The sequence below is a fragment of the Chrysemys picta genome, chromosome 7, assembly GCF_011386835.1.
Source record: "Chrysemys picta bellii isolate R12L10 chromosome 7, ASM1138683v2, whole genome shotgun sequence".
NCBI lineage: Eukaryota > Metazoa > Chordata > Testudines > Emydidae > Chrysemys > Chrysemys picta.
In genome coordinates this window covers 87,808,946-87,833,754 of record NC_088797.1, presented here as the reverse complement: position 1 = coordinate 87,833,754, position 24,809 = coordinate 87,808,946, and the positions used below count along the sequence as shown (strand labels likewise).

At 41.9% G+C, this 24,809-nt stretch overlaps 1 protein-coding gene across 2 annotated transcripts in view; it reads left to right on the top strand.

The window, feature by feature from the left end:
* Window positions 1-8,358: 8,358 nt before the first annotated feature.
* ADAMTS14 (ADAM metallopeptidase with thrombospondin type 1 motif 14) overlaps window positions 8,359-24,809 on the top strand; it is a 108,569-nt gene continuing 92,118 nt past the window's right edge. For both annotated transcript variants that reach the window (XM_065551961.1, XM_005281863.4), the window contains exons 1-2: window positions 8,359-8,908; window positions 10,280-10,701. In XM_065551961.1, coding sequence (XP_065408033.1) covers window positions 8,827-8,908; window positions 10,280-10,701 — 504 coding nt within the window. In that variant the 5' untranslated portion in view covers window positions 8,359-8,826. The remainder of the gene's footprint in view (window positions 8,909-10,279; window positions 10,702-24,809) is intronic.

The following is a 24,809-nucleotide window of genomic DNA, read 5'->3' as shown; positions in this document are numbered from 1 at the left end:
CTTCTTTTTCCATTCCCAAATTTAAAATTTTCTGCCAAAATCCCCCCTGCCCTGAGGTGCAGGATGGTCAATATTAAGCCTTGGAGTAGTTGACAGGCTGAAAGTCCAATATCTTTTACCACATCAGGTCTGTAAGTGGGATCTTTATATCCTTGGAAAGAGAAAAATTTGTAGCTTTCCAGTGGGAAATTAAGCTCTCATTTCTAGCCCTGGTGGGTCCCAAAATATTGGATTTTAAAATCATATTATGGGTAGACAAGCTATTTTAGGTAACGTGTAGAGATTTCTCACATTTTATTAGTTATAACTCTCCTCTCCCTATGAGGCCTGCACAGTTGGACTCATGGTATCTAAGGCACTTGGAGGCAAAAAATAACCCCAATTAATTTTTTTTAGAACTCCCTCCAATGTTACTAAAATAGCTCTTCTGTAACATGTGGCATGTACAGAATGCATTATAGTGTGGTATAAAGGTTATACTGGCACTCGTTTCGGATTAGCTCCACTTCACCACTTGTTAGTAATTCAGATGTTCCAGACACAGGCCAAGTAAACCCGTATAGCGCATCACACGATCACATGCGGCATATAAAAGTCTGTGTATGCATGTGCATATGATATGATTTTATAGCTATATATTTATTCACGGTTTTGACTGGAAAGATAGACTCATAGACTTTAAGGTCAGAAGGGACCTGTTAATTACAAAAACAAATGTAATCCTGGGAACAAGAGGAGTGCTCAAAATGAGCAGGAACCAAGCATCCATACTTTTTTTTGACAACAGAAGCAGAGTGCCTCCAGACTAAAAGAGAGCTGAATACTTTTTTACTTGGACAAATGAAAATAATGTAAATATTGAATGGACCAAATAAACAGCTAAGGCAAATAAAACAAAAATGAGAGGGGAGAGAAATTGAATCTATTCTCTAATACTTAGTTCTGCTTTTCCGTGTCTACGCAGCACTGCAGAATTACAGGAGTTCTCCACTTTTTTCCCCAAGCACTAAAGCTACACACTCCAGATTCCTGCTGCCACAATCCTTTAATGTTACTGTGGGTGTTTACAGGGGCTGTAAAGACCTCTGAGCTGGATGAAGGACAATTCCCACCTGATTTAGGCCCCGCAGAGGCCAGTCATAGGTGGTTTCACACAGGCCCCTTGAAAATCCCAGGTAGGAGGGGTGCTATGCTGCAGAGTAGCCCATAGCCAGCCTGGAGGAGGGTGTGTGGCTGTGAGCCATAATTAGGGCAACTCCCGGTAGCTCCAAATTACACCACAGGCTGCACTGGTCCCTGCAGCAGCCCTGAATAGGGAGGAGGTCTTAAAGCCAGCTTTGTTCCCCTTCCACAAAGGCTCTACCTCTGGTGGTGGAGGGCCGATGCAGGCGTCAGCAAGCTGGAGGAAAGACTTCAGATGCAGATTTTTGAAACTGGGGACATATCACTGCCACAGCGTGTTGACTAGACCAGGGGTGGCCAACCTGAGCCTGAGACGAGCCAGAATTTACCAATGTACATTGACAAAGAGCCACAGTAATATGTCAGCAGCTCCCCCACCCCGCTCCCAGCGCCTCTCACCCACCAGCAGCCCTGACGATCAGTACCTCCACCTTCCTCCCCCCACCTCCCTGATCAGCTGTTTCGTGGCATGCAGGAGGCTCTGGGGGGGAGGGGTAGGAGCGAGGGCAGTGCAGGTTGAGGGGAGGGTGTGGGAAGGGGTGGAGTGGGGGCAGGGCCTGTGACAGAGCCAGGGGTTGAGCAGTGAGCACCCCCCGGCACGTTGGAAAGTTGGCGCCTGTAGCTCCAGCCCTGGAGTCGGTGCCTATACAAGGAGCCACATATTAACTTCTGAAGGGCTGCATGTGACTCCAGAGCCACAGGTTGGCCACCCCTGTACTAGACCATACCTCTCAGCACTTGACGTTATGAGACGTCCTTGGGGAAGCTAGTTTATATAGATCTCTATTTGCTTAATACTAAGCTGGTCAAAATGTTTTCCGTTTTGATGACAAATGGCTTTTCTACAAAAATGAAGATTCTTATGGAAAAGTTTTGTTTTTGACAAAATTTTTCATTTTATGAAGAAAAATTCTACATGAAAATGTTCAATTTTTTTTTAATTAATTTTGTTTTGTTAGGAAAAATCTGACTCCTTTCTCACTTTTCTCCCCCTTTTTTAAAGGGGGAAGGAAGCTAAATATGAGTGTTTTGTCTCTCCAAAAGAAGGGGCTTTCCTTCTATTTTATGGCTGTTGTCACAATTAGGATTGCTTGGTCCTCTCCCTTGTTAAGATATCACCATATACTTTAGGGAACAGCAAGGTCCATTTTTAATATTGGTCATTTTAATATGTAATGTGAGTAATATTATTGGTGGGGTGGGATTGCTTCCTGAGTATCTGTGAGTGGAGGGGATTCTGTGCATAGATCTTCAACTTGGGTTCCATGTAAGTAGCAATCTGCCCATGCCCAAGTTACAGGATTGGGCCAAATTGCATGTATTTCCCGAGTTATCTCTAGTAATTCAGGTTTGCAGACAAAAACTATTAATATGAGACTTGAATTTAAATGTATAGCCATTACCGCTTCAGCCACATTTAGATTAATTGTTGACCAGTAAAGCTATTATTTGGTTATGGTGAAGCCAGCACTTTTGAGAGGAGAGTAGTTGGATGGTTCTCTTGGTAAAAACCAAATTATATACTGAACTCTGCAAAACACAAATCAATCAAAATACTTGCTGGGGTCCTGAGCTGGCAGGGAAAGCAGGAGCAGAGGTAGTCTTGGCACAATGGGTGGCAGCTCTCAAGATGGTTTCTATGATCCAACCCGTCACAAGGTCTCAAACTGGGGGTCGGGACCCTCAGGGGGTCGCGAGGTTATTACATGAGGGGATTGCAAGCTGTCAACCTTCACCCCAAACCCCGCTTTGCCTCCAGCATTTATAATGGCATTAAAGCTGAAGTTGCATATCTTAGGTCGATTCCTCCACCCAGTGTAGACCAGGCCTTATTCATCTCTTTTCCAAGATGAAAAGTTCCAGTCTTTAAGCATGGGCATACCAGGGATTTATATACTGTCTTACTATATACACCAGTAGATTGCTCTGCCGTCGACTCCTGTACTCCACCATGGCGAGTACAAGTACTATAGTGCAATCTCTTTATCGTGAAAGTTGCATTTACAAATGTAGAGTTATGTACAAAAAATAACTGCATTCAAAAATAAAATAATGTAAAACTTTAGAGCCTACAAGTCACTCAGTCCTACTTCTTGTTCAGCCAATTGCTCAGACAAACAAGTTTGTTTATGTTTGCAGGAGATAATGCTGCTCACTTCTTGTTTACAATGTCACCTGAAAGTGAGAACAGGTGTTCGCATGGCACGGTTGTAGCCGGTGTCGCAAGATATTTACATGCCAGATGTGTTAAAGATTCATATGTCCCTTCATGCTTCAACCACCATTCCAGAGGACCTGCGTCCATGCTGATGACAGGTTCTGCTCGATAACGATCCAAAGCACTGCAGACCAATACATGTTCATCTTCATCAGCTGAATCAGATGTCACCAGCAGAAGGCTGATTTTCTTTTATGTTGGTTTCGGTTCTGTAGTTTCCGGATCAGAGTGTTGCTCTTTTAAGACTTCTGAAAGCATGTGCCACACCTCGTCCCTCCAAGTTTTGGACGCCACTTCAGATTCTTAAACCTTGGGTCGAGTGCTGTAGCTATCTTTAGAAATCTCACATTGGCACCTTCTTTGTGTTTTGTCAAATCTGCAGTGAAAGTGTTCTTAAAACGAACAACATGTGCTGGGTCATCATCTGAGACTGCAATAACATGAAATATATGGCAGAATGCAGGTAAAACACAGAGCAGGAGACATAGAATTCTACCCCAAGAGATCAATCACAAATTTAATTAATGCATTATTTTTTTAATGAGCATCAGCATGGAAGCATGTCCTCTGGAATGGTGGCCAAAGCATGAAGGGGCATATGAATATTTAGCATATCTGGCACATAAATACCTTGCAATGCTGGCTACAGAAGTGCTATGCGAACGTTCATTCTCACTTTCAGGTGACATTGTAAATAAGAAGCGGGCAGCATTATCTTCTGTAAATGTAAACAAACTTGTTTCTCTTAGCGATTGGCTGAACAAGAAGTAGGACTGAGTGGACTTGTAGGCTCTAAAGTTTTATATCGTTTTGTTTTTGAGTGCAGTTATGTAAAAAAAATCTACATTTGTAAGTTGCGCTTTCACGATAAAGAGATTGCACTACAGTACTTGTATGAGGTGAATTGAAAAATACTATTCCTTTTATCATTTTTATAGTGCAAAAATTTGTATTAAAATCATATAAAGTGAGCACTGTACACTTTGTATTCTGTGTTGTCACTGAAATCAATATATTTGAAAATGTAGAAAAACATCAAAATATTTAATAAATTTCAATTGGTAATCTATTGTTGAACAGTGCGATTAAAACGGTGATTAATCGTGATTAATTTTTTTGAGTTAATCGAATATTCATGGCAACCCTTATGAATAGGATTATATCTTTTGTATTTATTTATTTGTTATAGATCTCTAATACATGAGACACCAGCTGAGGTGCACCAGCAGGACTGTAAGCCATTAGTGGGCCTCTGTTCTAGATGGATCTAGACATCACCTGTGCTGTAATCATATGGTGCCAGATTCCTGATGGGATATTTACAGTGAACATACATGATGAGTGAAGCCTCTTTTCTGTATTAGAATTTGTTGAAATCCTGTTTAACTTTAAGGGGAATATTTGTTCTGGCTTAGTCATGCAAAGATTTAATGGAAGTAATGCACTTACTACTTCTCTACGATCTCTGTTACGCTACTTCTTTCCCCTTCTTTTCCTACTTTCTCTTCTTGCCCAGAAGAGTTTGTGAATAAGCCATGAGAAAGCTAGGTCTGATTGTCTGATAGTTTCTGCTAGTTCATGGTGTTTATATTTCTAAGCTCTTTGTCCTTCTCATTCTTGTTTGACAAGGAATAGTGGAACTTTTTTTCCTATTTCTACCCACGCTAAACTGATAAGAATGACAATTTATGTTAAAGTTCTAATCACAAATTAAAGTTTATAAAGCAAAACAACAAAGCAAAAAGCTATCTCCGTAAATCTTATTCTTAAACAGCCACTGATGCATTGTAGGCAATTTATGCACCGATGTAGTTAGAAGCCATTCTGCTAGTGTCGTTTGTATTTCTCTTCTCTCATTTTTATCACTAGTGATAAAGTTAGGTATATGGGAACTGAGGTCCTTTTGATAACTTCCATTTCTGCTGCATACCTCTCACCTGAAGACAGAATTGTCCATTCAGTGGATGTGGAAATAATCAGATGAAAGATGTCTTATGGCTTCAGGTGGGGAATATGCAGCAGGAGGTGTAATTTGAAGAAACAAGATCCTAGTCTTATGCAAATGTCCCTAATAATAAAAAAGAGGGAATTATGAAAAATAAACACAACTGTTTCTAAACAAAATCTTTTTCAAAGTTTTTCCTGAGGCATAAGCTGCTCTTTAAGGGATTCAAATAATTTGGTTTGGCCTAGCCCATTGGGCTTATTTGATCAGGATCCACCTTTGGTCTGACACAATTTTGCCAGAATGGACTAATGTGCACAGACCAGTATCAAAATGAAATTAAATTGTAAATGATTTTAAAAGGCAGTTGTGAAGAATCACAATGATGGGGCTTCGACTTCTGTGTCTTTGTTTAGAGTGTTATGCATTCTTAGTGTGCGGCATTCTCTCTCTGCACCATATATGGAAATATATATCAATAATATTTGCATTTCTGCATCTCTTTTCATACAGGCTGAATCAAAAGCACTTCACAAAGTAAAGAGTTAGATGCTGGCAAAGCACCAACTGAATAGGCAAACAGATCAGTCCTTACGCACTTCACCTACATGCTTTTCTATTGCAATCCAAATGGTGCCAATGCTCACAAAGCTTCTGTGATATTTTTTTTTCTATAAAAGGCCCATTGAACTCAAGGGGGCTGCTCACATACTTAAAGTTAAGCATGTACTTAGGTGCATTGCTGTATCGGGACCTTAAATTTTGCTTTGCATTTTTCTAATTCTTTTATCAATTTTGCCATTTTTCTTTGGGTTCTCATTCAATTTTCAAGTATAATGTAATGATTAGTGCAAAAGGCACTTGCACCAATAGATGGTGCTATATCTTAGTGTTAAATTGTGTTATGTTGTTGTATTTGATTGTGTGTGTGTGTGTGTGGGGGAGAGGTTAGCAGGAAGTTCCATCCTCTCTGTGTGTGCTGGAGATGGTACTTGCAGTGTTTCAATAAATCGCTTTGATTGTATAAGCGAGTATTACACTATCATATCAGCAAAACTTTGTTTTGGCTAAAATGTGGACTGGCAACCATAGGAAAGAAAAAATACTTTTGTCCGAGGTGGGAGGTCTGTTTTGTGTTAAAGTGAGTGGGGGCCTGATTTCCAGAGCAGCTGTCCAATTAGTGGCCATTTAATGAAATCTGGCTTCCAGAACTCAGTGCATCAGATGAGGGATTTTCCTTGCTGGCCTCAGTGCATCCCTCTACAGAGCCTCCTGGCATAGAAGAAAAAAGGGAAACAGTTGCCATTGCCTAGCTTCAGTATAGATGAAGACCCAAAGTCAGGGTGGAAAACCAGAAGTAGCTCACCAGATCCACACCTTGAGCTTCCAGATGGACACCCCTTTTTCTCAATCCCTCATAGAATTATAGAAATTTAGGGCTGAAAGGGACCTTGAGAAGTCATTGAGTCCAACCTCCTGTGCTGAAGCAGGACCAAGTAAACCTAGATCATCCCTGACAGGTGTTTGTCCAACCGGTTCTTAAAATCCTCCAATGATGGGGATTCCACAACCGCCCTTGGAAACCTGTTCCAGAGCTTAACTATCCTTGTAGTTAGAAAGCTTTTCCTAATATTTAACCTCAATCTCCCTTGCTGCAGATTAAATCCATTACTTCTTGTCCTACCCTCAGTGGACATGAAGAACAATTGATCACCGTCCTATTTGTAACAGCCCTTAACAGATTTGAAGATTGTTATGAGGCTTCCCCTCAGTCTTCTTTTCTCAAGACTAAACTTGTCGAGTTTTTTTAACCTTTCTTCATAGGTCAGGTTTTCTAAAGTTTTTATCATTGCTTCTCTCCTCTGGATTGTCTCCAATTTGTCCACATCTTTCCTAAAATGTGGCACCCAGAATTGGACACAGTAATCTATCTGAGGCCTCACCAGTTCTCAATAGAGTGGGACAATAACCTCCCGTATCTTACCTGTGACACTGGTGTTAATACATCCTAAAATGACATTAGCCTTTTTGCAACTCCATCACATTATTGACTCACCACCTAGCCAATTATTACCCATTTTGTAGTTGTGCATTTGGTTTTTCTTTCCTAAGTGTAGCACTTTGCACTTGTCTTTATTGAATTTCATTTTGTTGATTTCTGTCCAATTTGTCAAGGTCATTTTAAATTCTAATCCTGTCTTCCAAAATGCTTGCAGTCCTTCCCAGTTTGGTGATATCTGTAAATTTTATAAGCATGCTCTTCACTCCCATTATCCAAGTCAGTAATGAAAACAGTACCAGATCCAGGACAGACCTCCGTGGAACCCACTAAAAATGCCCTCCCAATTTCACAGGGAACCATTGATAATTACTCCTAAATCGAGTATGGTCTTTCTTTCAGCCAGTTGCATAGGCTCCTTATAGCAATTTAATCTAGACCACATTTCCCTACTTTGCTTATGAGAATATTATGTGGGACTGGGTCCAAAGCATTACTAAAATCAAGATATATCATGTCTACTGCCTTCCCCATCTACTAGTCCAGTAAACCTGTCATGGGCTGGGGGTGCTTGTAGCTGCATAATAATGGTTGGCTAGCAGGATCTGAATGTCCCTGCCTGTACATCCGGTACTTATAATGGGCTCCAAGAATTACTGGGTACCATGGACTTTCCTTAGTCTGTAACAAAGCTGTAGGACTAGCACAGCATTTTCAGGTACACTGAGAAAGCCAGGGACCTGCCTCCCAGCCGCTTGTTTCTGCTGAAGACCTTGTACCTTTGGCTGCCCCAGTAACAGGGACCCACCAACAAGACCGCTGTTTCAGGGCTGCAAAATGCGGTCACAATCCATGTCGTGGAGCAGAGGGGCAGGTCTTCGCTCGCAAGAGAAGGAGAGCAGCAGCCTGCTAACAGCCCTAATGTGGGACTCCCCAAGGTCTCCATCTGCACTCTGCCTGCAAATGGCAGCTGTAGCAATGCTGAAAGCGCCACGTGCAAGGGACCTCCCCTCCGCGCCTGTCTGTGCCTCCCCCAGGAGAGGCCCTCGCTGCCCCCCCACCTCCCCAGGACTCCGCAGCCGGCCTGACACTCACACGCCGGCGTCACTGCGCGGACCCCCCAGCTGGCACCAGCGTTGCACCGAGCAGCGGCGGCGACGGCAGCAGCCTCCCGGGCTCCCTCCCAGGCAGCGTCTCCTCCCTCCTCCCCACTTTGCGTTGCCAGATGCATGGGGGCTTGTCCAACTTGTGCACAGTGCGGCGGGGACCAGCAGGACCGGCTCCTGCTCTGCGTGCGCCTCTGACAGTCTGCAGCACTCCAAGAGGAGGGCGCATTGCTGAGCTCACCAGATCCCGTTTCGCCGCCCGGCTTCCCGCAGGAAGCCGAGGGGAAGAAACTTCGTTCCATCTCCCTTTGGAGAGCTGCTCCCTTGTGCGCTTGTTTTCGGAGAGAGCCCCCAGAAAACGCTTCGCTAGCACCAAATGGATTATCTCTGTGTGATGCTGTCTTGCTTGTTTCCTCTCAACTACTGGTTCGCTACAGCGAGGGCAGCAAAACCCGAAGGTAGGAGAGTTCATGGATTGAGTTGCTTTTTCTTTTTAACCTAAAGCATTCAGACATCACTTAAATCAGTGAGATCGGAAAGAGAAAGGGAGATTCACAGGAGCAATGCCAACAGGGCTGCAAGGGGCGCTCACAGAAGGGAGTTGAACAGAGAGGAAAACTAGTGTAATATTAAGAGTTTAATTTCCTTTACTTTTCTCCTGGCTCCTGTGTGAATCTCTATCTCTCTGTGTTCATCCGTCCATCCATCCATCCATCTTCCCTTCCTTTTAACTGTTTTTAGGTTTTCAGTAATTTAAACTGGTGGGAATTTAGCATTTTTCCATATTGCCAGTCAGTGCAGAAAAATACTTTCTTAACATAACCCCCCACCCCTTACCTAAGTCTCATTTGCACTCTCACGATGGGATGGGGGCTGGGAGTGGAAATCAAAGGCTCAAACTGAAATCAGCACGCTTGGTAGTACAAGTGCCGGGCCTTCTGTCAGATTTGCAAAGTAATTTTAATTGGCATTTAAGTGTGCATGGGAAAAAACATAATTGCCTAAAAAGTTAGAGTGCGGGATTTGCATTCAGTCATCAGTCTCATTGAAAGCACAGGCTACCTTTCCAATGTCCCATGTTATTTTTGTCATGCTAAATTTACTTAGTGTGGGTGTGTGGTGTATCAAATCTGTGCAATAACATGCCAATTAAAAAGATACATTACTATATTTGACTTGAAAATGTTAGACTCATTGTATGCTTGTAATTTCTATTTGTCTGCATGTCTGGCTGGGTATTTTTTGCCTTCTCTGATTTAGGCAGTAGGAGTGTTTTAGGCTGTTTTGACAGGTGTATTTTTATATAACTGGCTGGAACTGTGCTGTGTTGATTGTGATAGGAAATTGCAATAAGGAGGTATGTATCCTACTGGGCGTCCATTGCAAACACTTCTAAATTGATGCTGATATAGCTTTATTTTAATGGGATCCCTTATTTTTGAGAAGTAATGTTAGATGGAAGTTGAACAATAAATAGTTTGCATGCTTGGTGTTAGTTGGGTATGCTAGAGGCATAACTGTATGTCAGGATGAGTTTATTCTGCTACATTTGATATGCCTGCTGATTTAAAAATACAAAGTAGACACAGAATAAACAGGAGTTTATAGGAGGGGGAGAAAGTTTATTGGCTTAAACATGTTTATTGGCTTAAACATGTTTATCTAATTTAACAAGAAAATGCAGTGTCGAAATGGCTACGAAATTCCTGATGCATGTGGAAAGTAACGTACAGTACTGTGGAGGAAACACTTTTCATAACACATTTACGAAGGATTGCTCTTTGGTTTGAATGTATTGAAGTCTTTCTATCTGTATTTATTTCCACTAGAGCACCTCCTGTCTGGAAAGCTAAGTGAGTATGGTGTGATTGTGCCCTTCAGTACAGATTGCCAGGGACGGTTCCTCTCACACATGGTATCTGGCTCAGTGGCGCCTGGAAGTGCTGAAGCCAGCCATCCTTCCACCCCACCCTCTGCTCGGCACAGGGTGGCCCGCAGCACCCTGGATGAGCCACTGCACCAAGGCAGAGCTGGAAATCGCTTGTTATACTTCAATGTCACGGTCTTTGGGAAAGAACTGCATCTCCGCCTGAAGCCCAACCGTCGACTTGTGCCACCTGGAGCCTCTGCCGAATGGCAGGAAGATTTTCAAGAGCTATTCCGAGAGCCGCTCCAGCAGGAGTGTCTCTTCACCGGGGACGTCTCAGGCATGCCGGGTGCCGCTGTGGCTATCAGCAACTGTGATGGACTGGTAAGCAGAAGGCAGATCACCCTTTTTCAGGACAAATGTTCCCCCTTTCTCTTCTGCCTAATTATTTAACCTTTGCTGTCTTTCTATGATTGGTTATTTAATTTTGGCTTTGTATCGAAGCAACTCGCATCAGAGCTTCCAGTACCTCTTTGCTGGCAACCCAAGGAATGAGCAGAGAGGCCTATGGCAAATTTGACGGGATTGGTTTGTTGCTAAAATTAAACCTTCCATCTAAAAGTATAACAGGAAGATGCTGGTTGCTTATTTGCAATTCCCTTCTCCTGCCCTGGAGATCCTGTCTGCTCCCAATGTGCCCTCAGTGCTCCTCCTGCTGCCAAAAATACATGACCAGGTCTATAATGTGAGGTTATTTCTAGTACAGAAGGAAACGTAAAAGCCAAGGAGACATTTTACCATGTACGTTAACCCCGCTTGTTCTTCTCTTCCAGCACACAGAAGTGCCAGGCTTTCCTAGAAACTTGCTCTCCACTTTAGAATGTTGAGGGCAGGAACCTTCTGGCCAACTCTGCGTGTCTCATTAGATTTTGAATTGTAGTGCCCTGTGTGTGGTACTCTTGAGAGATGAACTACAGATCCAATTAACTATGTTATCTGGTAGTAGGTTGTCCACCTGCAGCATGCAGCAGGTTGTCATTCATTGGCTCATTGCCACAGATTAGCTTTCCCTTAGTTGGCCTACAGTATATTGTCTATTATTTCCCTCAAAAGGGTTCTGCCCTGAGGATATCTATTTCCCCTGCCTTTCACCTTCATCTCTCACTGCCTAGGTCCTCTTATTTTTGTTTTCCTGCATCAGTCTTCTGGGCAAGGAGTGTAGGATTAGAGACTCTTTAGAACCAATCAGCATTGTTTAATTGGCTGACAGGTCAATGTTGGTGCAACGTGTCTCTTCTCCTATCTTATGCCCTGAAGCATGAGGTTTGTCAGAGAGCCTTTGTTATCATTGTCTTAGTCGGTGTAACAGCAGAGGCACCATTTTTGTTCATATAATTTTAGAATCTTACAAAGTTAATGTAATAATGATGTCTTACATTGAGATAATGTAAGTGTAAACCCCCATAGCGGTTTACAAAATATATATGTATACCTGTGTATTTAAACAATGTATAATCATCTCACCCACCACTAGTTTGCAACCAAGTTGGGAGTGGAGGAGTTTTGATATCTTGTATCAGGGAGTTTCACAACTTGATAGTAAATTGCACATGAAATATTTTCTTTGAGTTTTGTTTTCTTCTGTTAACTTTTAATTTTATTGAATGACCCCTTTCCTTTAATAATGAGAAAGGGCAAAAAGGACTACTTACAAAACATTCTCCACTACCCGGTATTTTCTATACCTCTATGATATTTCCTCATACTATTCTTTTCCCAAATGAAGTACTGCTAAATGTTTTGATAATTTCTTACTCTAAATCATCCATATGTCTCTAATAGTTTTAGTTGCTCTTCTCTATGGATGAGCATTAGCTTTGGCTAGGAAATCCACTCCAAACCCAGTGGCTGTCCCGGGGTATTTGCCTTGTAGGATTGCTGCTCCCCAACTCTGCTGCAGTTCTGGTTGACAGCATTCCTGGATGATTATAAGGAGATGCCTACTGCACGTTGTTAGTAAGAGGAGACTTCTATGAGCTTGGGGGCAGGAGAGTGTTCTGTGTTGCCCCAGTCTGCTCCTTCTGTGCTTCCAGGCCCGAGCTGTGGTCCCTTCTCCTTATGATGTGCAATGGAGGGGAAGCAGTCTTCCCTCAAAATGGTCTCAAAACTTGAGTAACCTTAATTGTGTTCATTTTGTTTATAGCAAACTCTGCCACCTCAAGATTCACCCGCTTGTCCAGATTGCTAATAAATGCTGTATATTGAACCATGCCAGTCTTGATTCTGATCCCAGGGGCAGCCTAGGAGTAATCACTTTCCACATTCAGAACGGGCTATTAATTTTACTCTAGTTTTTAATCCATAAGAGGACTTTTCACTTTTTTCCTGTGGTGATGGTGGTGATCACCACAAATGCTTTTTGTATTGCATCAACAGTATATGTTAGGCACTTTACAGACAGGTATAAAGACAAAGTCCCTGAGCTTTTAATAAGTAAAAGTAATACAATAATAAGGATTCAGGTCTGTAATGAGCTCTGTGCAGGCTCATGAGACCATCCACATGGAGCCCATTGTAGGATCAAGGCCTAGGTGGAGACTTCCCAGTCGAAGGGCTGAGCTCATGCTGGAGCATTTGTAATTCCCACTGAGCCCTAAATAGCTCCCAAGTTGCCTCAATAATCTTTTGTGAGGAGCTTCATTGACAAAAATGGGGAAGTGTAAATGCTTTGGATTCACTGGTTCCATTTTAAACGCTATTCTGTTAACTCCTTTGAAAAGGTCTAATGGGTGATAGCGGTGTGACTTGTTCTTTCAAAAGCTGTGCTGGTTCATATCAACTTATACTCATTTGGCTTTATGATTTTATTTCCAAGGCATTTCTCTGCTATGTTTCCTGCTACTGAAGTAAGGTTCAGTGATCTACAGAATTCCTGAGATCACACTAAGCACCTTTTGTGAATAAAACAAGTGTTATATTGCTGCCCTCCTTTTCTCTAGAAAAGATAGTAATTTTTTTCACTGATAACTTACATGTTTTTGTTAATAGCTCAGTTTTTCAAGACTTTAATTTCTTCAGAACTGGTAGGTGAACTACATCTAGTATTGCTAATTTATTGCTACAGTATTTAAGTTTTTGAGTTATTTCATCACTTCTCTGTACCCTGGGCATCCAACTGATATTCCCACAGGCTTCTTTTGATACACTTGGAAAATTTCTTATTATTTATTACATCTTTGGATATTTGCCCTTCAAATTTTGTCTGACTCCATTTATTCCTTATTCCACATCCAATATTTGTTATTTTGTCATAGTATCACTTGAGCTATATTAAGCAACCTCCCTTCTGAGTGAATGGATTTTAATTTTTTAACCTGACATTGAGTGCAACGATCTGATAAGATCCGATGAGGATGTCAAACAGTTATGTTATGGTTACTGCTTTTGGTGGCTCAGCCACACTCACTGCCACTCCTTAATCAATTCTTGTGTTTTATTCAGGCCCAAGTCAAGAGTAACGTGTGCTCCAAATGAGCTGCTCCAAGAAACAGTTGTTTATGGCACCAGGTCTTGATGGGATGTTCCATCAGTTTTCTCTTTGGGTACCTGAAGTCACTATTTATAGTTATTCTAGTGACTCTATCACACTGCTTCCTTGAGCTGCCTAATTTCACCATCACTGTTCTATCCCTTAGATTAGCTGAACTCCGCCTGGGTCACAAGAATGCAAATAGAAGATTCTATGATTTTCTGCAAGATTTCCTGTGTGCATAATGATGGATTCCACTAGAAATGGTAGAATCTTTCAAAACACTCACACATTTTTCTTCAGAAGTGCACATTTTTAAGGTTGCCCTTTGTGCCGTTTGATATCTGTATTCTCTTAGCCTGCGATTTGTATCCCTCTGTAATCGGGGATGCAGATCCTCTTTTCTTTACATTTTAATGAATTTTGTTCTTAAGTGAAGGATGCCCAGCTGACAGCTCTGGAGACTGAAATCCTCTGCTGCATAAAAAAGAATAAGCCTGGGCAGGTGGAGTTGAAACCAATATACCTCACCTCTGACCTGGAGAGTTTACCGCAGGAGATCACAAGTGTTCCCTCTCTCGGCCCATTCAGTCCTTAGGCTCCCTGCTCAGTCTAATGACAATAGCACCAATTGTGGAGGTAGCATGTGATGTGGATGCTCCTATACTTTGGGCTTGTCTACCCACAAAAATTGTACTGTTTGAACTATACTGGTATAGTTAAAGTAGTACAATCCCCCCTTGTCTGGATGTAGTTATACTGATATAAAGATGCTTTATACTGGGATAGCTGTTCCTGTATGGGAAAGGTAATAAACTAAACTAGTATAAGTTACCTTTATCATTCTGTATCTGCATCCAAACTAGGGCTTCTACTGGTATAACTATATTGGTAAAAAAACCCACACCTAACCAAAATAGTTAAATCAGTACAAAATCTGTGTATAGGCCAAGCATAAGAAATGGACTAAAATGACCTATTCATTTCACATTGGCAGGGGTTTGTGTATTGTGCTGGATTTTGCAACAAATTCAAAATTTCAGAGCAGCATGGAAAATCATTTTTGAATGGAAGTTTTTGTATTAAATTAAATATTAAAATACATTTCAAAAAAGGTCTTTGCTGCATTGAATTCAATAACAAATTGTTTGTGGATGTTTCCCCTTGCATTACAGTTTGCCGCAGAACTCAGTGCGTTGTAGAAGTTGGAGAGGTTTGACATAACGTTTAGGAAACAGTGGCTGGTGTGGTGATCAAAGCTCTGGTTGACCTGGAGGAAAGGAATGGTGGCTGGGAGGGTAGAATTAAGATTTTAAGAGGAGGACAGCTCTGCTTTGTTAATGGGGAGGTATGCAGAGACTCCCCGTTCCTGGCTCCTGGGAATGGAGATCGATGTCTCTTTCCTGTTTGACTTTCAGGAGTTTTTCTTCTGCCTCTTGTCATGGTCCACTGATAGTTATGCTCCTTCTTTTCCCCTTTACCCCTGTAACAGCTTCTTCTCTCATTCTTCACATAGTCAATAACCCAGGGAGTAAAACAATTCTCAGCCTTGTCAGAGGTCTATGAATGCCTCTTTCCATTGGCTAATTTACCACATATCACTAATTGGACCCCATGCTTTTGGTAGCCTAAAGAAATAACGAACTATCCAGAAATTTTCTTATAGTAGATGGAAAAAGGATTTCGTATCTTCAAACATACATTCAAAAATTTTCAGTAAACAGTGTTTCTGTAGGACCTGCTGATTTGCAGAGCAGGATTCATTGGGTTTTGCTGATTTGCAGAGCGAGATTAGTAGAATTGCAGTATGCTGTTTTTCAGAGCTTCGGTAACCATATACTCCCAACGGCTGCAACTCACTTTTTGGTCTCCCCTGTCATCCAAGCTAAATCAAAACAAGATGTTACATCTTTAAGAAAGTAAATACATTGACTTTTGGTATTTTATTTCTTTCTTTATAGCTCCAGTAGAATCATGGGGAAGAAAAAGGCTGCTAATTTTCCCGACATTGCATTTCCTGTTCTCCTGCTAAAACATAAGTAGCCTTTCCCCAAGCAGCAAGTTCCTTCCCATCATTAGTCCAAGTACTGGAATGGGAGTGGCATCTCCAAGTTGGGAGAGGAGGGGTCAGAAAGACAGGACCTAAGTGCAGACTGTGATTTCAGGGTGTCTGGGGCTATGACAATTTACACTAGCTGAGGATCTGGCCCCCATAGTGGGCCTATAAGGTTGAAGGGGAAGAAAAGCTCGGTTTTAGTAGATAAAATTCAGAAATTCAACAGTCATTCAGGGAACAGATATGGGCAGAATTTTTGAGGTAATATTTATAGTTGCTTTTCTGACCATAACCACACTTTATTTGCAGATGTGATTAAGCGTAGAAAAGGTGGGTGTGTTGATTTACAAGGTAGGCAGTAAGATAATTGGGAAATCTAGAAGAATATGTACATAATCACATAGCGGAGCTGTACAAACCTGCCCCTTTAATAGGGGAAAATCTGGCCAAAGGGGTGTTGCATTTCCCTTTGTTATGTACATGTCCTGTAATTGTTAACTTTACTAGCAGTTATCCACGAACTTCAAAAAGAGAATATAGCTCTTACGTTCCAGTATAGCTTGTGTGGGACACAAAGGATCTCTTGGTCACTAAGGGTACATCTACACTGCTGCAAAAAACCTGTGGCCATGAGACTCTGAGCCCAGATCAATTGTCTCTGGATCATGGGGTTCAGTCCATAGGACTGAAAATAGCAGTGTAGATGCTCGGGCTGGAGCCTGGGCATCCTCGCGAGATTTCAGAGCCGGGGCTCCAGCCTACACTGCAATTGTTAGCCCCACAGCCCGAGCCCCGCAAACCCAAGTCAGCTGACCCAGGCCAGCCATGGCCATTCTGTGTGCGTTTTATTGCAGTGTAGATGTACCACACAGTGTTGATAAAGTTAAGTGCTTCAAATGAAGAACATGTACAGATAAATTATGTTGTGTCAAAACTGGGAACTGGGACCATGAGTTTTTAGAAAGTGCTTAAAATTATTGTCCGAAATCCATATTTACACACGTAAATAGGTAGCCTGATTTTCAAAGGTGTTGAGCCCACAGCGTCTCCCATTTTTATGCCTAGCTATTGGCACCTGAGTTTGAAAATTTTGTCATGGGTAGCTCAGGTGCATTTGTAATAGGCTGTTGAGTCCTTGTCTTCCATATTAGTTCCAAAGGCAGCCCTGAGTTCAGAAACAGTAAGAGTGGAATAGCTATAATCTTTTGACTTGCCATCACGCTTTCCCCTCCAGACATAGTCCTCTGCAGGCTCCAGGGCCGGCTCCAGGCACCAGTTTACAAGCAGGTGCTTGGGCGGCCAAGAGAGAGGGGCGGCATGTGCGGCAATTCGGGGGTGGCAGGTCCCTCACTCCCTCTAGGAGCAAAGGACCTGCTGCCGAACTGCCGATCGCGGCTTTTTTTTTTTTTTTTTTGCTTGGGGCGGCAGAAATGCTGGAGCTGGCCCTGGCCGGCTCCTTAGTTTTCTTGGAAGCTAAGGAATCTCATTTTTTTGGCAGTGTTTTACTATATATACTATATATATATATATATATATATATATATACACACACACACACATGAAATTGAGCTAAGATTCCAAGTATTTTTATGGGAACAGTAATTAGAGCAATTGAGTGTTGCACAGACACAGATCAGCAGCAGAGCCCTTGACGTTTTTTTCTGCTTTTTCTGAATCTTGCTGTCACAGTGTTTTGTTAATTGCAGAGGTCATTTGCTGGTGGGGAGAGAACATATCCTGCTGTTATATGAGACACTGGATTCAGGTGTAAAGATGGACACCCATTTTGGGGAAAAATGATAAAATAATATACTTGACCACTAGTTAGTTTGATCAATGCCTGCGTTTTTCATAATTTTCTTTGCTAATTATCAAGGAGGATATTTTTTAGAAGCAAAGGTTTATTCTCCTTTAAATCACTTCTCTTTCTCCTTTTTGATGCAGCAGTAACAATATAATGCTGAATTTGTGACATCACAATCAATTCCAGGAGAACAGACTTGGGGTGAAATCCAGGCCGCATTGAAGGCAAAGGGAGTTTTGCCATTTTTTGACGTTTTGATGCTTTGAACACAAGATTGTGTCTTAACAGCAGGGACCAGCAGAAGAAGAATTTAGGTGGTTGTGGAAATGTATTCATTTATACATCAGTGAGTCTCATTCTCTGTTATCCTGCAACTAGTCATTTACTCTAGGGCAAAGTAAGTGTAAAATGCTACCACATCAGACTGCTAGCATTTTACAACAGAAAAGCAGGTCCCATTGTCTTTAAGAAGCAGCAACAAAGAAAGTGAAGGGATAAATAAATTGCTTTTTGAATCTTTTTTCCCCAGGGTTGTGCACTAGGTAAGTTCCTCCACAAGGGCTATTCCTGCTTTCATTGAATATAATGATTGTTTTGCCATGGATCTCAATAGGAGGAGGGTTGGACCCCAAAATGTAGATGTTGGTCTTTTAGGATTATGCTTGTAATTTCTGGAGCATGGTCTTAGTGTTAGGAGGGAGACAGGTCACTTGTTTAAAGGTTCATAGGAAGATGTATCTAATTGCTTACTATAGGCCTGATACCAATCTCATTGAGACTGATTTTACCAGGGTCTAACTCTATCACTTAAATGGAATTACTTCTAATTTGCAGTGGTGTAAGTGAGATCAAAATGAGGCCCTATTTTGGTTGAAGAGCTAATTAGTGGAGTGATTCTCTCCCCTTGACTTTCACCTCTGCAAGACCTAGATTCAAATTCCAACTTAGGGCACAAATAACAATGAGTTCAGAATAGTTCCTGTTCGTAGACATCACAAAACCACTGCTCATTTTGGCACACTTTTGCACTGTTGGCAATCTCTGGTAAGGAGAGGCCCATAACTAGAACAGGAAGGTTGTTGCAGGTCAGAATTGATGTGCATAGACAGGGTTGCATGGAAGCCCAGAACTAGAGCAGTAGGAGATGTTGAAGATCAAGACTGAGGTGTGCTGGCAAAGGTTTGCAGGAAAAACTTGCACAGTTCTTGCCTGTACTGTGCCAGGCTCAACCCAGTTCTGTTCTCTCATTTTTCCTGAGCATTAAATCTGCTAAAAAAAAATAGCTACCTAGCTTTCATGTGGTTGGTTGCAGAGTCATGGGTTTATTATATAGCCTGTTATTCTTTTTGGAAGATTGAGCAAGTCAAAGGAGGAAGCTGGGAATTTAGTCTGCACGGGAGTCACGTTTCTCAGACATAGTTGTGCACTAATTCTGTACATATGGGTCCCATTTCAATAATTCTCTTTGCATTTGAAGCTAATCTTTTTGATTCCTGATCATTCAGCTTCAATCCAAAGTGCTGTAAGACTAAATTTTACCCTCAGGATAAATGAGTGTCCCACTCCCATTGACTTTATTGGGAATGAGGCAAACATATTTGAGGGGAGAATTTAGCTCCCACTTTGAAGTCTGAAAGAAGAACATTTAGACACATCTCACATCGCCACTCAGCATGTTCCTGATTTTGTGACACAGGACCAACAGGGTAAATAGGGCAGATAAAGACCTCAATTCCCAGTAACTTCACCTAGCAGAACTGTGCTGGATCAAGCCCATATTCATTTGCAAAAAATGTACTGATCTAGAGTTATCCAAGTGGCTAAAAAGGCCTCTAATTTAGTTTCAGTATATTTGTTCCATACTTTGCTGTGTTTTATAAAATGTATTCCACATGTAACAATGTATAAAATATACGGGAAGCGTGTTACACTGCTGCCCAAATTATGACATATGGGATTTGTTTAAGGTGCAGAGTACTATGCCATAACATATTTCAAAAAGGCTATTAATTTTGTAATATTTTAAATATATTGTCTCATTTGAAACATACCATCTGTGCAATAAATTTTATTATTGAACAGAATTTGGTTTTGAATAGTGCCTTTCATATTTAGGAAATTGTATGCTGCTTTCCAGTGTGATGGGTCAGATACAGAGTTCTCTAGCTAAATGCCGCAGTTATCATGCACTCATGACAACAATTGTCAAACATCAGAACCTGTTTTATCAGAGGAGGGAATGTGGGTCAGGGTGACAGGTTGGTCCTTTACCCTTTTTAGGGCCAGATTCTGTTACCCCTTCTTTAATTGAATAGCACCATTGACTTCAGTCGGACTACTCCTGGAGTAAGGGGCTACCCAACATGAGTATAGATATCAGAATCTGGCCCTTAGAAATGTGTCAAGAGATCAGCTCCCCATGAGATAGACAGCTTCTGTGCTTATATACCAGTAATGTGGGCCAACGCAGTTGCCAACTTAACACAATGCTGACTTCTACTGCAATGGAATATAGTAGGGATGAACTCTTACTGATGGGTTTCCAGATAAGAGAGCTCAGTTTAATGTCTAAGCTGAAGGATGGCACCTCTGCTCAGGTATCACTTATTCCCAGTACTGTTTATCCAGATGAAATGATAATTTTATATTTTTGTGGGAGTTTGAGCCTCTTTTACCCACTGATTATAGAGGAAACATTAATGGGGGGAGAGATTTACCCTTAGCTTGGTGGGCCATCTCTGGGCCCAACTGTCTGACTTCTGTTTGGAAGGCTGGCATCTCTCCATCTCTGTGAATTCCACTGTCCCTCAGTGTACATTGACAATCAGTGAAGAACTAACACTCCTCCCATCCCCGCGCTCATGATCCTCCAACCTCCTTCCCCAGTACTCTTTGTAAAGGTTGAGCCTAGATAGAAATAAGTTTACTGTAATATTTTAAATATATTTACAAGTGTTTATGGTGGAATTCTGTCACAAAGACTGATTAAGGCAAGCCCTGCTTTGATAATTATCTTTGACTGAAAACTACAGCCAGCTCCATAAAACAGTAAGTCTCTTAAGTTAGCAACAATATTTCCATCTTGCCAAGACAGATTTAGTTCTAGTTAGTATTTAAAAAATGTACAAGTCAGGTCAATCAAGTTATAATTGGCTCTAATTAGCACCCCTGCAAGTTGTGCCATTTTTACCAGCAGCTGAGTGGCACTCAAAACAATGTGAAATTTTGTCCTACCTTTGAAAATAACAAAGGCAATAAAGGAAATGACTTGAAACTTGCTCCTAACGACCAATTGCCCGGCTGGTGAATGTGGGTCATATTTCTCCACATTACTTACATTGAGTAGTATCTTACTCAGTGAGTAATTGGGATTACTTGTGGAGTAAGGCACAAGTAAGTATGAGTATGGACGGCAGAATCTAACCTCTGAGTGATCTGCAAATACAACACCAATAGAAATAGATTTTGGAAAGTAATTTTGTATTCAGAGAGCTAAATGAGCTCTACAAGTCATGCTGAGTAAAATCAAATTGCACCATCCTGGAATGGAGCCCATTTAATAAAGCCCTGTCAGAGGAACATATTCCCTGGCTCACATGTGCACGCACACACAAAGACAGCGAAGCACTTTACAAGGCATAGATGCTGATAAGTAGGAACTGAGTCATGAACTCCTTACTTAGGCAAAACTCTCATTGACTACAATGAGATTTGTTTTAACACACACTTGAGGATTGGGCCCTTTGCGATAAAAAGGTTTTCATGCATTTATCATGGAACTACCTCATGATGCTCTAACCGTAGCGATAGTGAGGAGGCTTGTGTGCAGAGTGCCCATGTGAATCTAAGTATATGAGGAACAGAGAGAATAACAGATGACTGATGCTGACAAGCACCCTCATGCTGCATTTGCAGAGGGTGGGGGGCGGAGTGGAGCCCATGTTTTCTGACGTCCACTAGGGCAGGTGTGGTACTTAAAATGGTGTGTTACTATTGGCTCTCCTGATGTCAATGGATGGAGTAGAGATGTAGGGGCAAGCCCCAAAGTGGTAAACTCACTGCAACACTGATGACCCAATAAACCTCTTGTAAAGATTCAGGCTAAGTATTTTGAACAAGGGTTGTTGCATCTGAGAGCTTTTTGCTGTGTCACTTTAATTCTTACACAGCTGAAATATTTAAATAAAGCAATACTGGTTTTAGAATGGGCAAACTTGTACATTCCGAGCTCCTTCCTTCTCTTTCAAGAACCCGAAAGGCTGCTGTGGTTTGTGCTTTACTTTTTATTTATTAGAATACTTTGATTATAGATTAAGTGCGCACATTAGTCATTAGTGTTTCACTTGCCTTGCAGTGGGAATTCTGGACTTTCATAAATGGATTGGAAGTTTGCAGTCAGCATCATTGTAGACTTTACAAATGACTCTGTGTCCCCTGCTGATAAAAATGCTCTTTTGTAATTTCCTTAGGTAATACTCAATCTACTGCAACTTTTATCCCTGTGCCTCCCACAACAGCAGTATGCTAGGGGGACTATTTATTGTTTATTCCTCTTTTTTCCAGTGGTAGAAGAACACCAGTATTGCAAAAGGCTAATGGAATTTTTGTGCACTGAAACTGTTAGTGTTTCTACACTGATATGGGAAGCTCTGAAGTTTGTGATTTTTCAAATTTTTAATTAACAAAATCATCAGTATCTTAAGATGTAATCACCTCCCCCTCTTCACCCTAATTGTTGAAACTCTAACTTGTACCAGGCGTCTGGCAGTGGTCACAGGCAGCTGGCAGTGGTTGCAGACATTGGCAATGATTGCTGAAGCATTGCCTGCTGTCGTCTTGTCCTGGGGCTGCCAGGATTTTGTGCCAAGCAATCTCTCTTGGCTCTGAGCTACTCAAACTCTGGAGCCGCTCTGCAGAGAAGATTCCTGAGAGAAACACGTGATTTAGTTCACTGAAATGGTTGGTCCTGGGTCCGTCAGGAGAGGTAAAATTATGACATTAGGCTCCTGTTTTGGTTTGGTTTGGGATATGTCTCTAGCAGATGTACAGCTATGACTTTGTTCCAAAAGAAAATTCAAAATCACCCAGGTATATTCAGGCAATAGAATTGCTTGAATTGCTAAACACACCATTGTTTTTTTTCTGAAGGAAAGATGTTCCTGTATGCAACATGACTAACATTCAAGCTGCTCAGTGACTACTTGAGTATTCTGCCTCTGGTCTTGACTAAAGCTGGATATTTCAGAACAAGGCAAACTCCCCCACTATAATGCACTACTATAAATGTATGACACTATAGTGTATGAAGGAGGGGATTATTTATTCCTGTTGCCAGTTTATATCCTAAAACATGAGGATTTAAAGCCCTTGAAGTTTAATTGTTCTCTGTGTAAATTCACAGTGTATTCTCATATAGGACCCGATTTTCAAAAATGAAGCAGTCAAAATTTTTGCACTTGTCTAACATATACATGGCAATCTTCTATGCGCATACCATAATCATAATGCATGGGCAGCTAAGCATCACAAGCAGTTGATTTACACACGTGCATCAAAGATTTGCAAACGCAAATTAGGCAAGCGCAGTAATTTGGATTTGTCTGACTTTGAAAATCTGGCTCACAAGGTCTAATCCTCTTTTGAATTTTACTGAGTTGTTTGCCTCAATATTATTCCACAACAGTTAGCTTCACAAGAATGTAAAAAAGCACAGGCGAGTAATTTTTCTCCAAGGCCATCATGGATTTTGTATCTAATTGACAAGAAAGTATGACTTTTTTTCCGGACCATACATAATTAGCTGTGTGCACAATTCCAAAGTTGCACAATTCCAGAAACGCACTGGGAACCAGGTACTTCCATATTTTAATCCCAGCTCTGCCACTGATGAACTATGTGGCTTTGCTAAAGTCACTAAGGACAAGATTTTTAAAGAGACTTAGGGATTTAGGGTATGTGTACACTACAAAATGAGGTCGAATTTATAGAAGCCCCTTTTATAGAAATTGGTTTTATACAGTCGATTGTGTGTGTCCCCACATAAAATGCACTAAGTGCATTAAGTCAGCGTACTGCGTCCACAGTACCGAGGCTAGCATCGACTTCCGGAGCGTTGCACTATGGGTAGCTATCCCACAGTTCCCTCAGTCTCTGTTGCCCATTGGAATTCTGGGTTGAGATCCCAATGCCTGATGATGCAAAAACAGTGTCGCGGGGAGTTCTGGGTACATGTCGTCAGGCCCCTCCCCCTCCGTCAGAGCAACGGCAGACAATCGATTCGCACCTTTTTACCTGGGTTACCTGTGCAGACAACATACCACGGCAAGCATGGAGCCCGCTCAGCTCAGCTCAGCTCACCGTCACCATATGTCATCTGGGTGCCGGCAGACGTGGTACTGCATTGCTACACAGCAGCAGCTAATTGCCTTTTGGCAGTAGACGGTGCAGTATGACTGGTAGCCGTCATCGGCTATCTGGGTGCTGGCAGACGTGGGGCTGCATTGCTATACAGCAGCAGCTCCTTGCCTTTTGGCAGTGGATGGTGTATTACGATTGATATCCTCATCATCATATTCCTCAATGAGTTCGGTCAGAGGCACCTGGGCAGACATGTTTTGTCTCCTGGAGACTCAGTCCTGCCGGCAGTCCTATTGAACCATCTTGACGATGATGGCTAGCAGTCGTAATACAGCATTTTCTGCCGAGCATCCAGAAGATGCCAATGGCTATCATTCATGCTGCACCGTCTGCTGCCAGCTTAAGATGTAAAAAATAGATGGACCAGATTTGTTCTGTATTCATTTGCTTCCCCCTCCCTCCGTGAAATCAACGGCCTGCTAAACCCAGGATTTTGAGTTCAATCTTTGGGGGGGCCCATTCTGTGTGACAGTTGTTTGTGTTTCTCCCTGATGCACAGCCACCTTTGTTGATTTTAATTCCCTGTACCTGTAAGCCATGTCGTCACTCACTCCTCCCTCCCTCCATCAGACAATAGTTTCGCGCCTTTTTTCAGCCCAGACGCCCGCTCAGATCACCACAGCAATTATGAGCACTATGAACACCACGCGCATTGTCCTGGAGTATATGCAGAGCCAGAACATGCC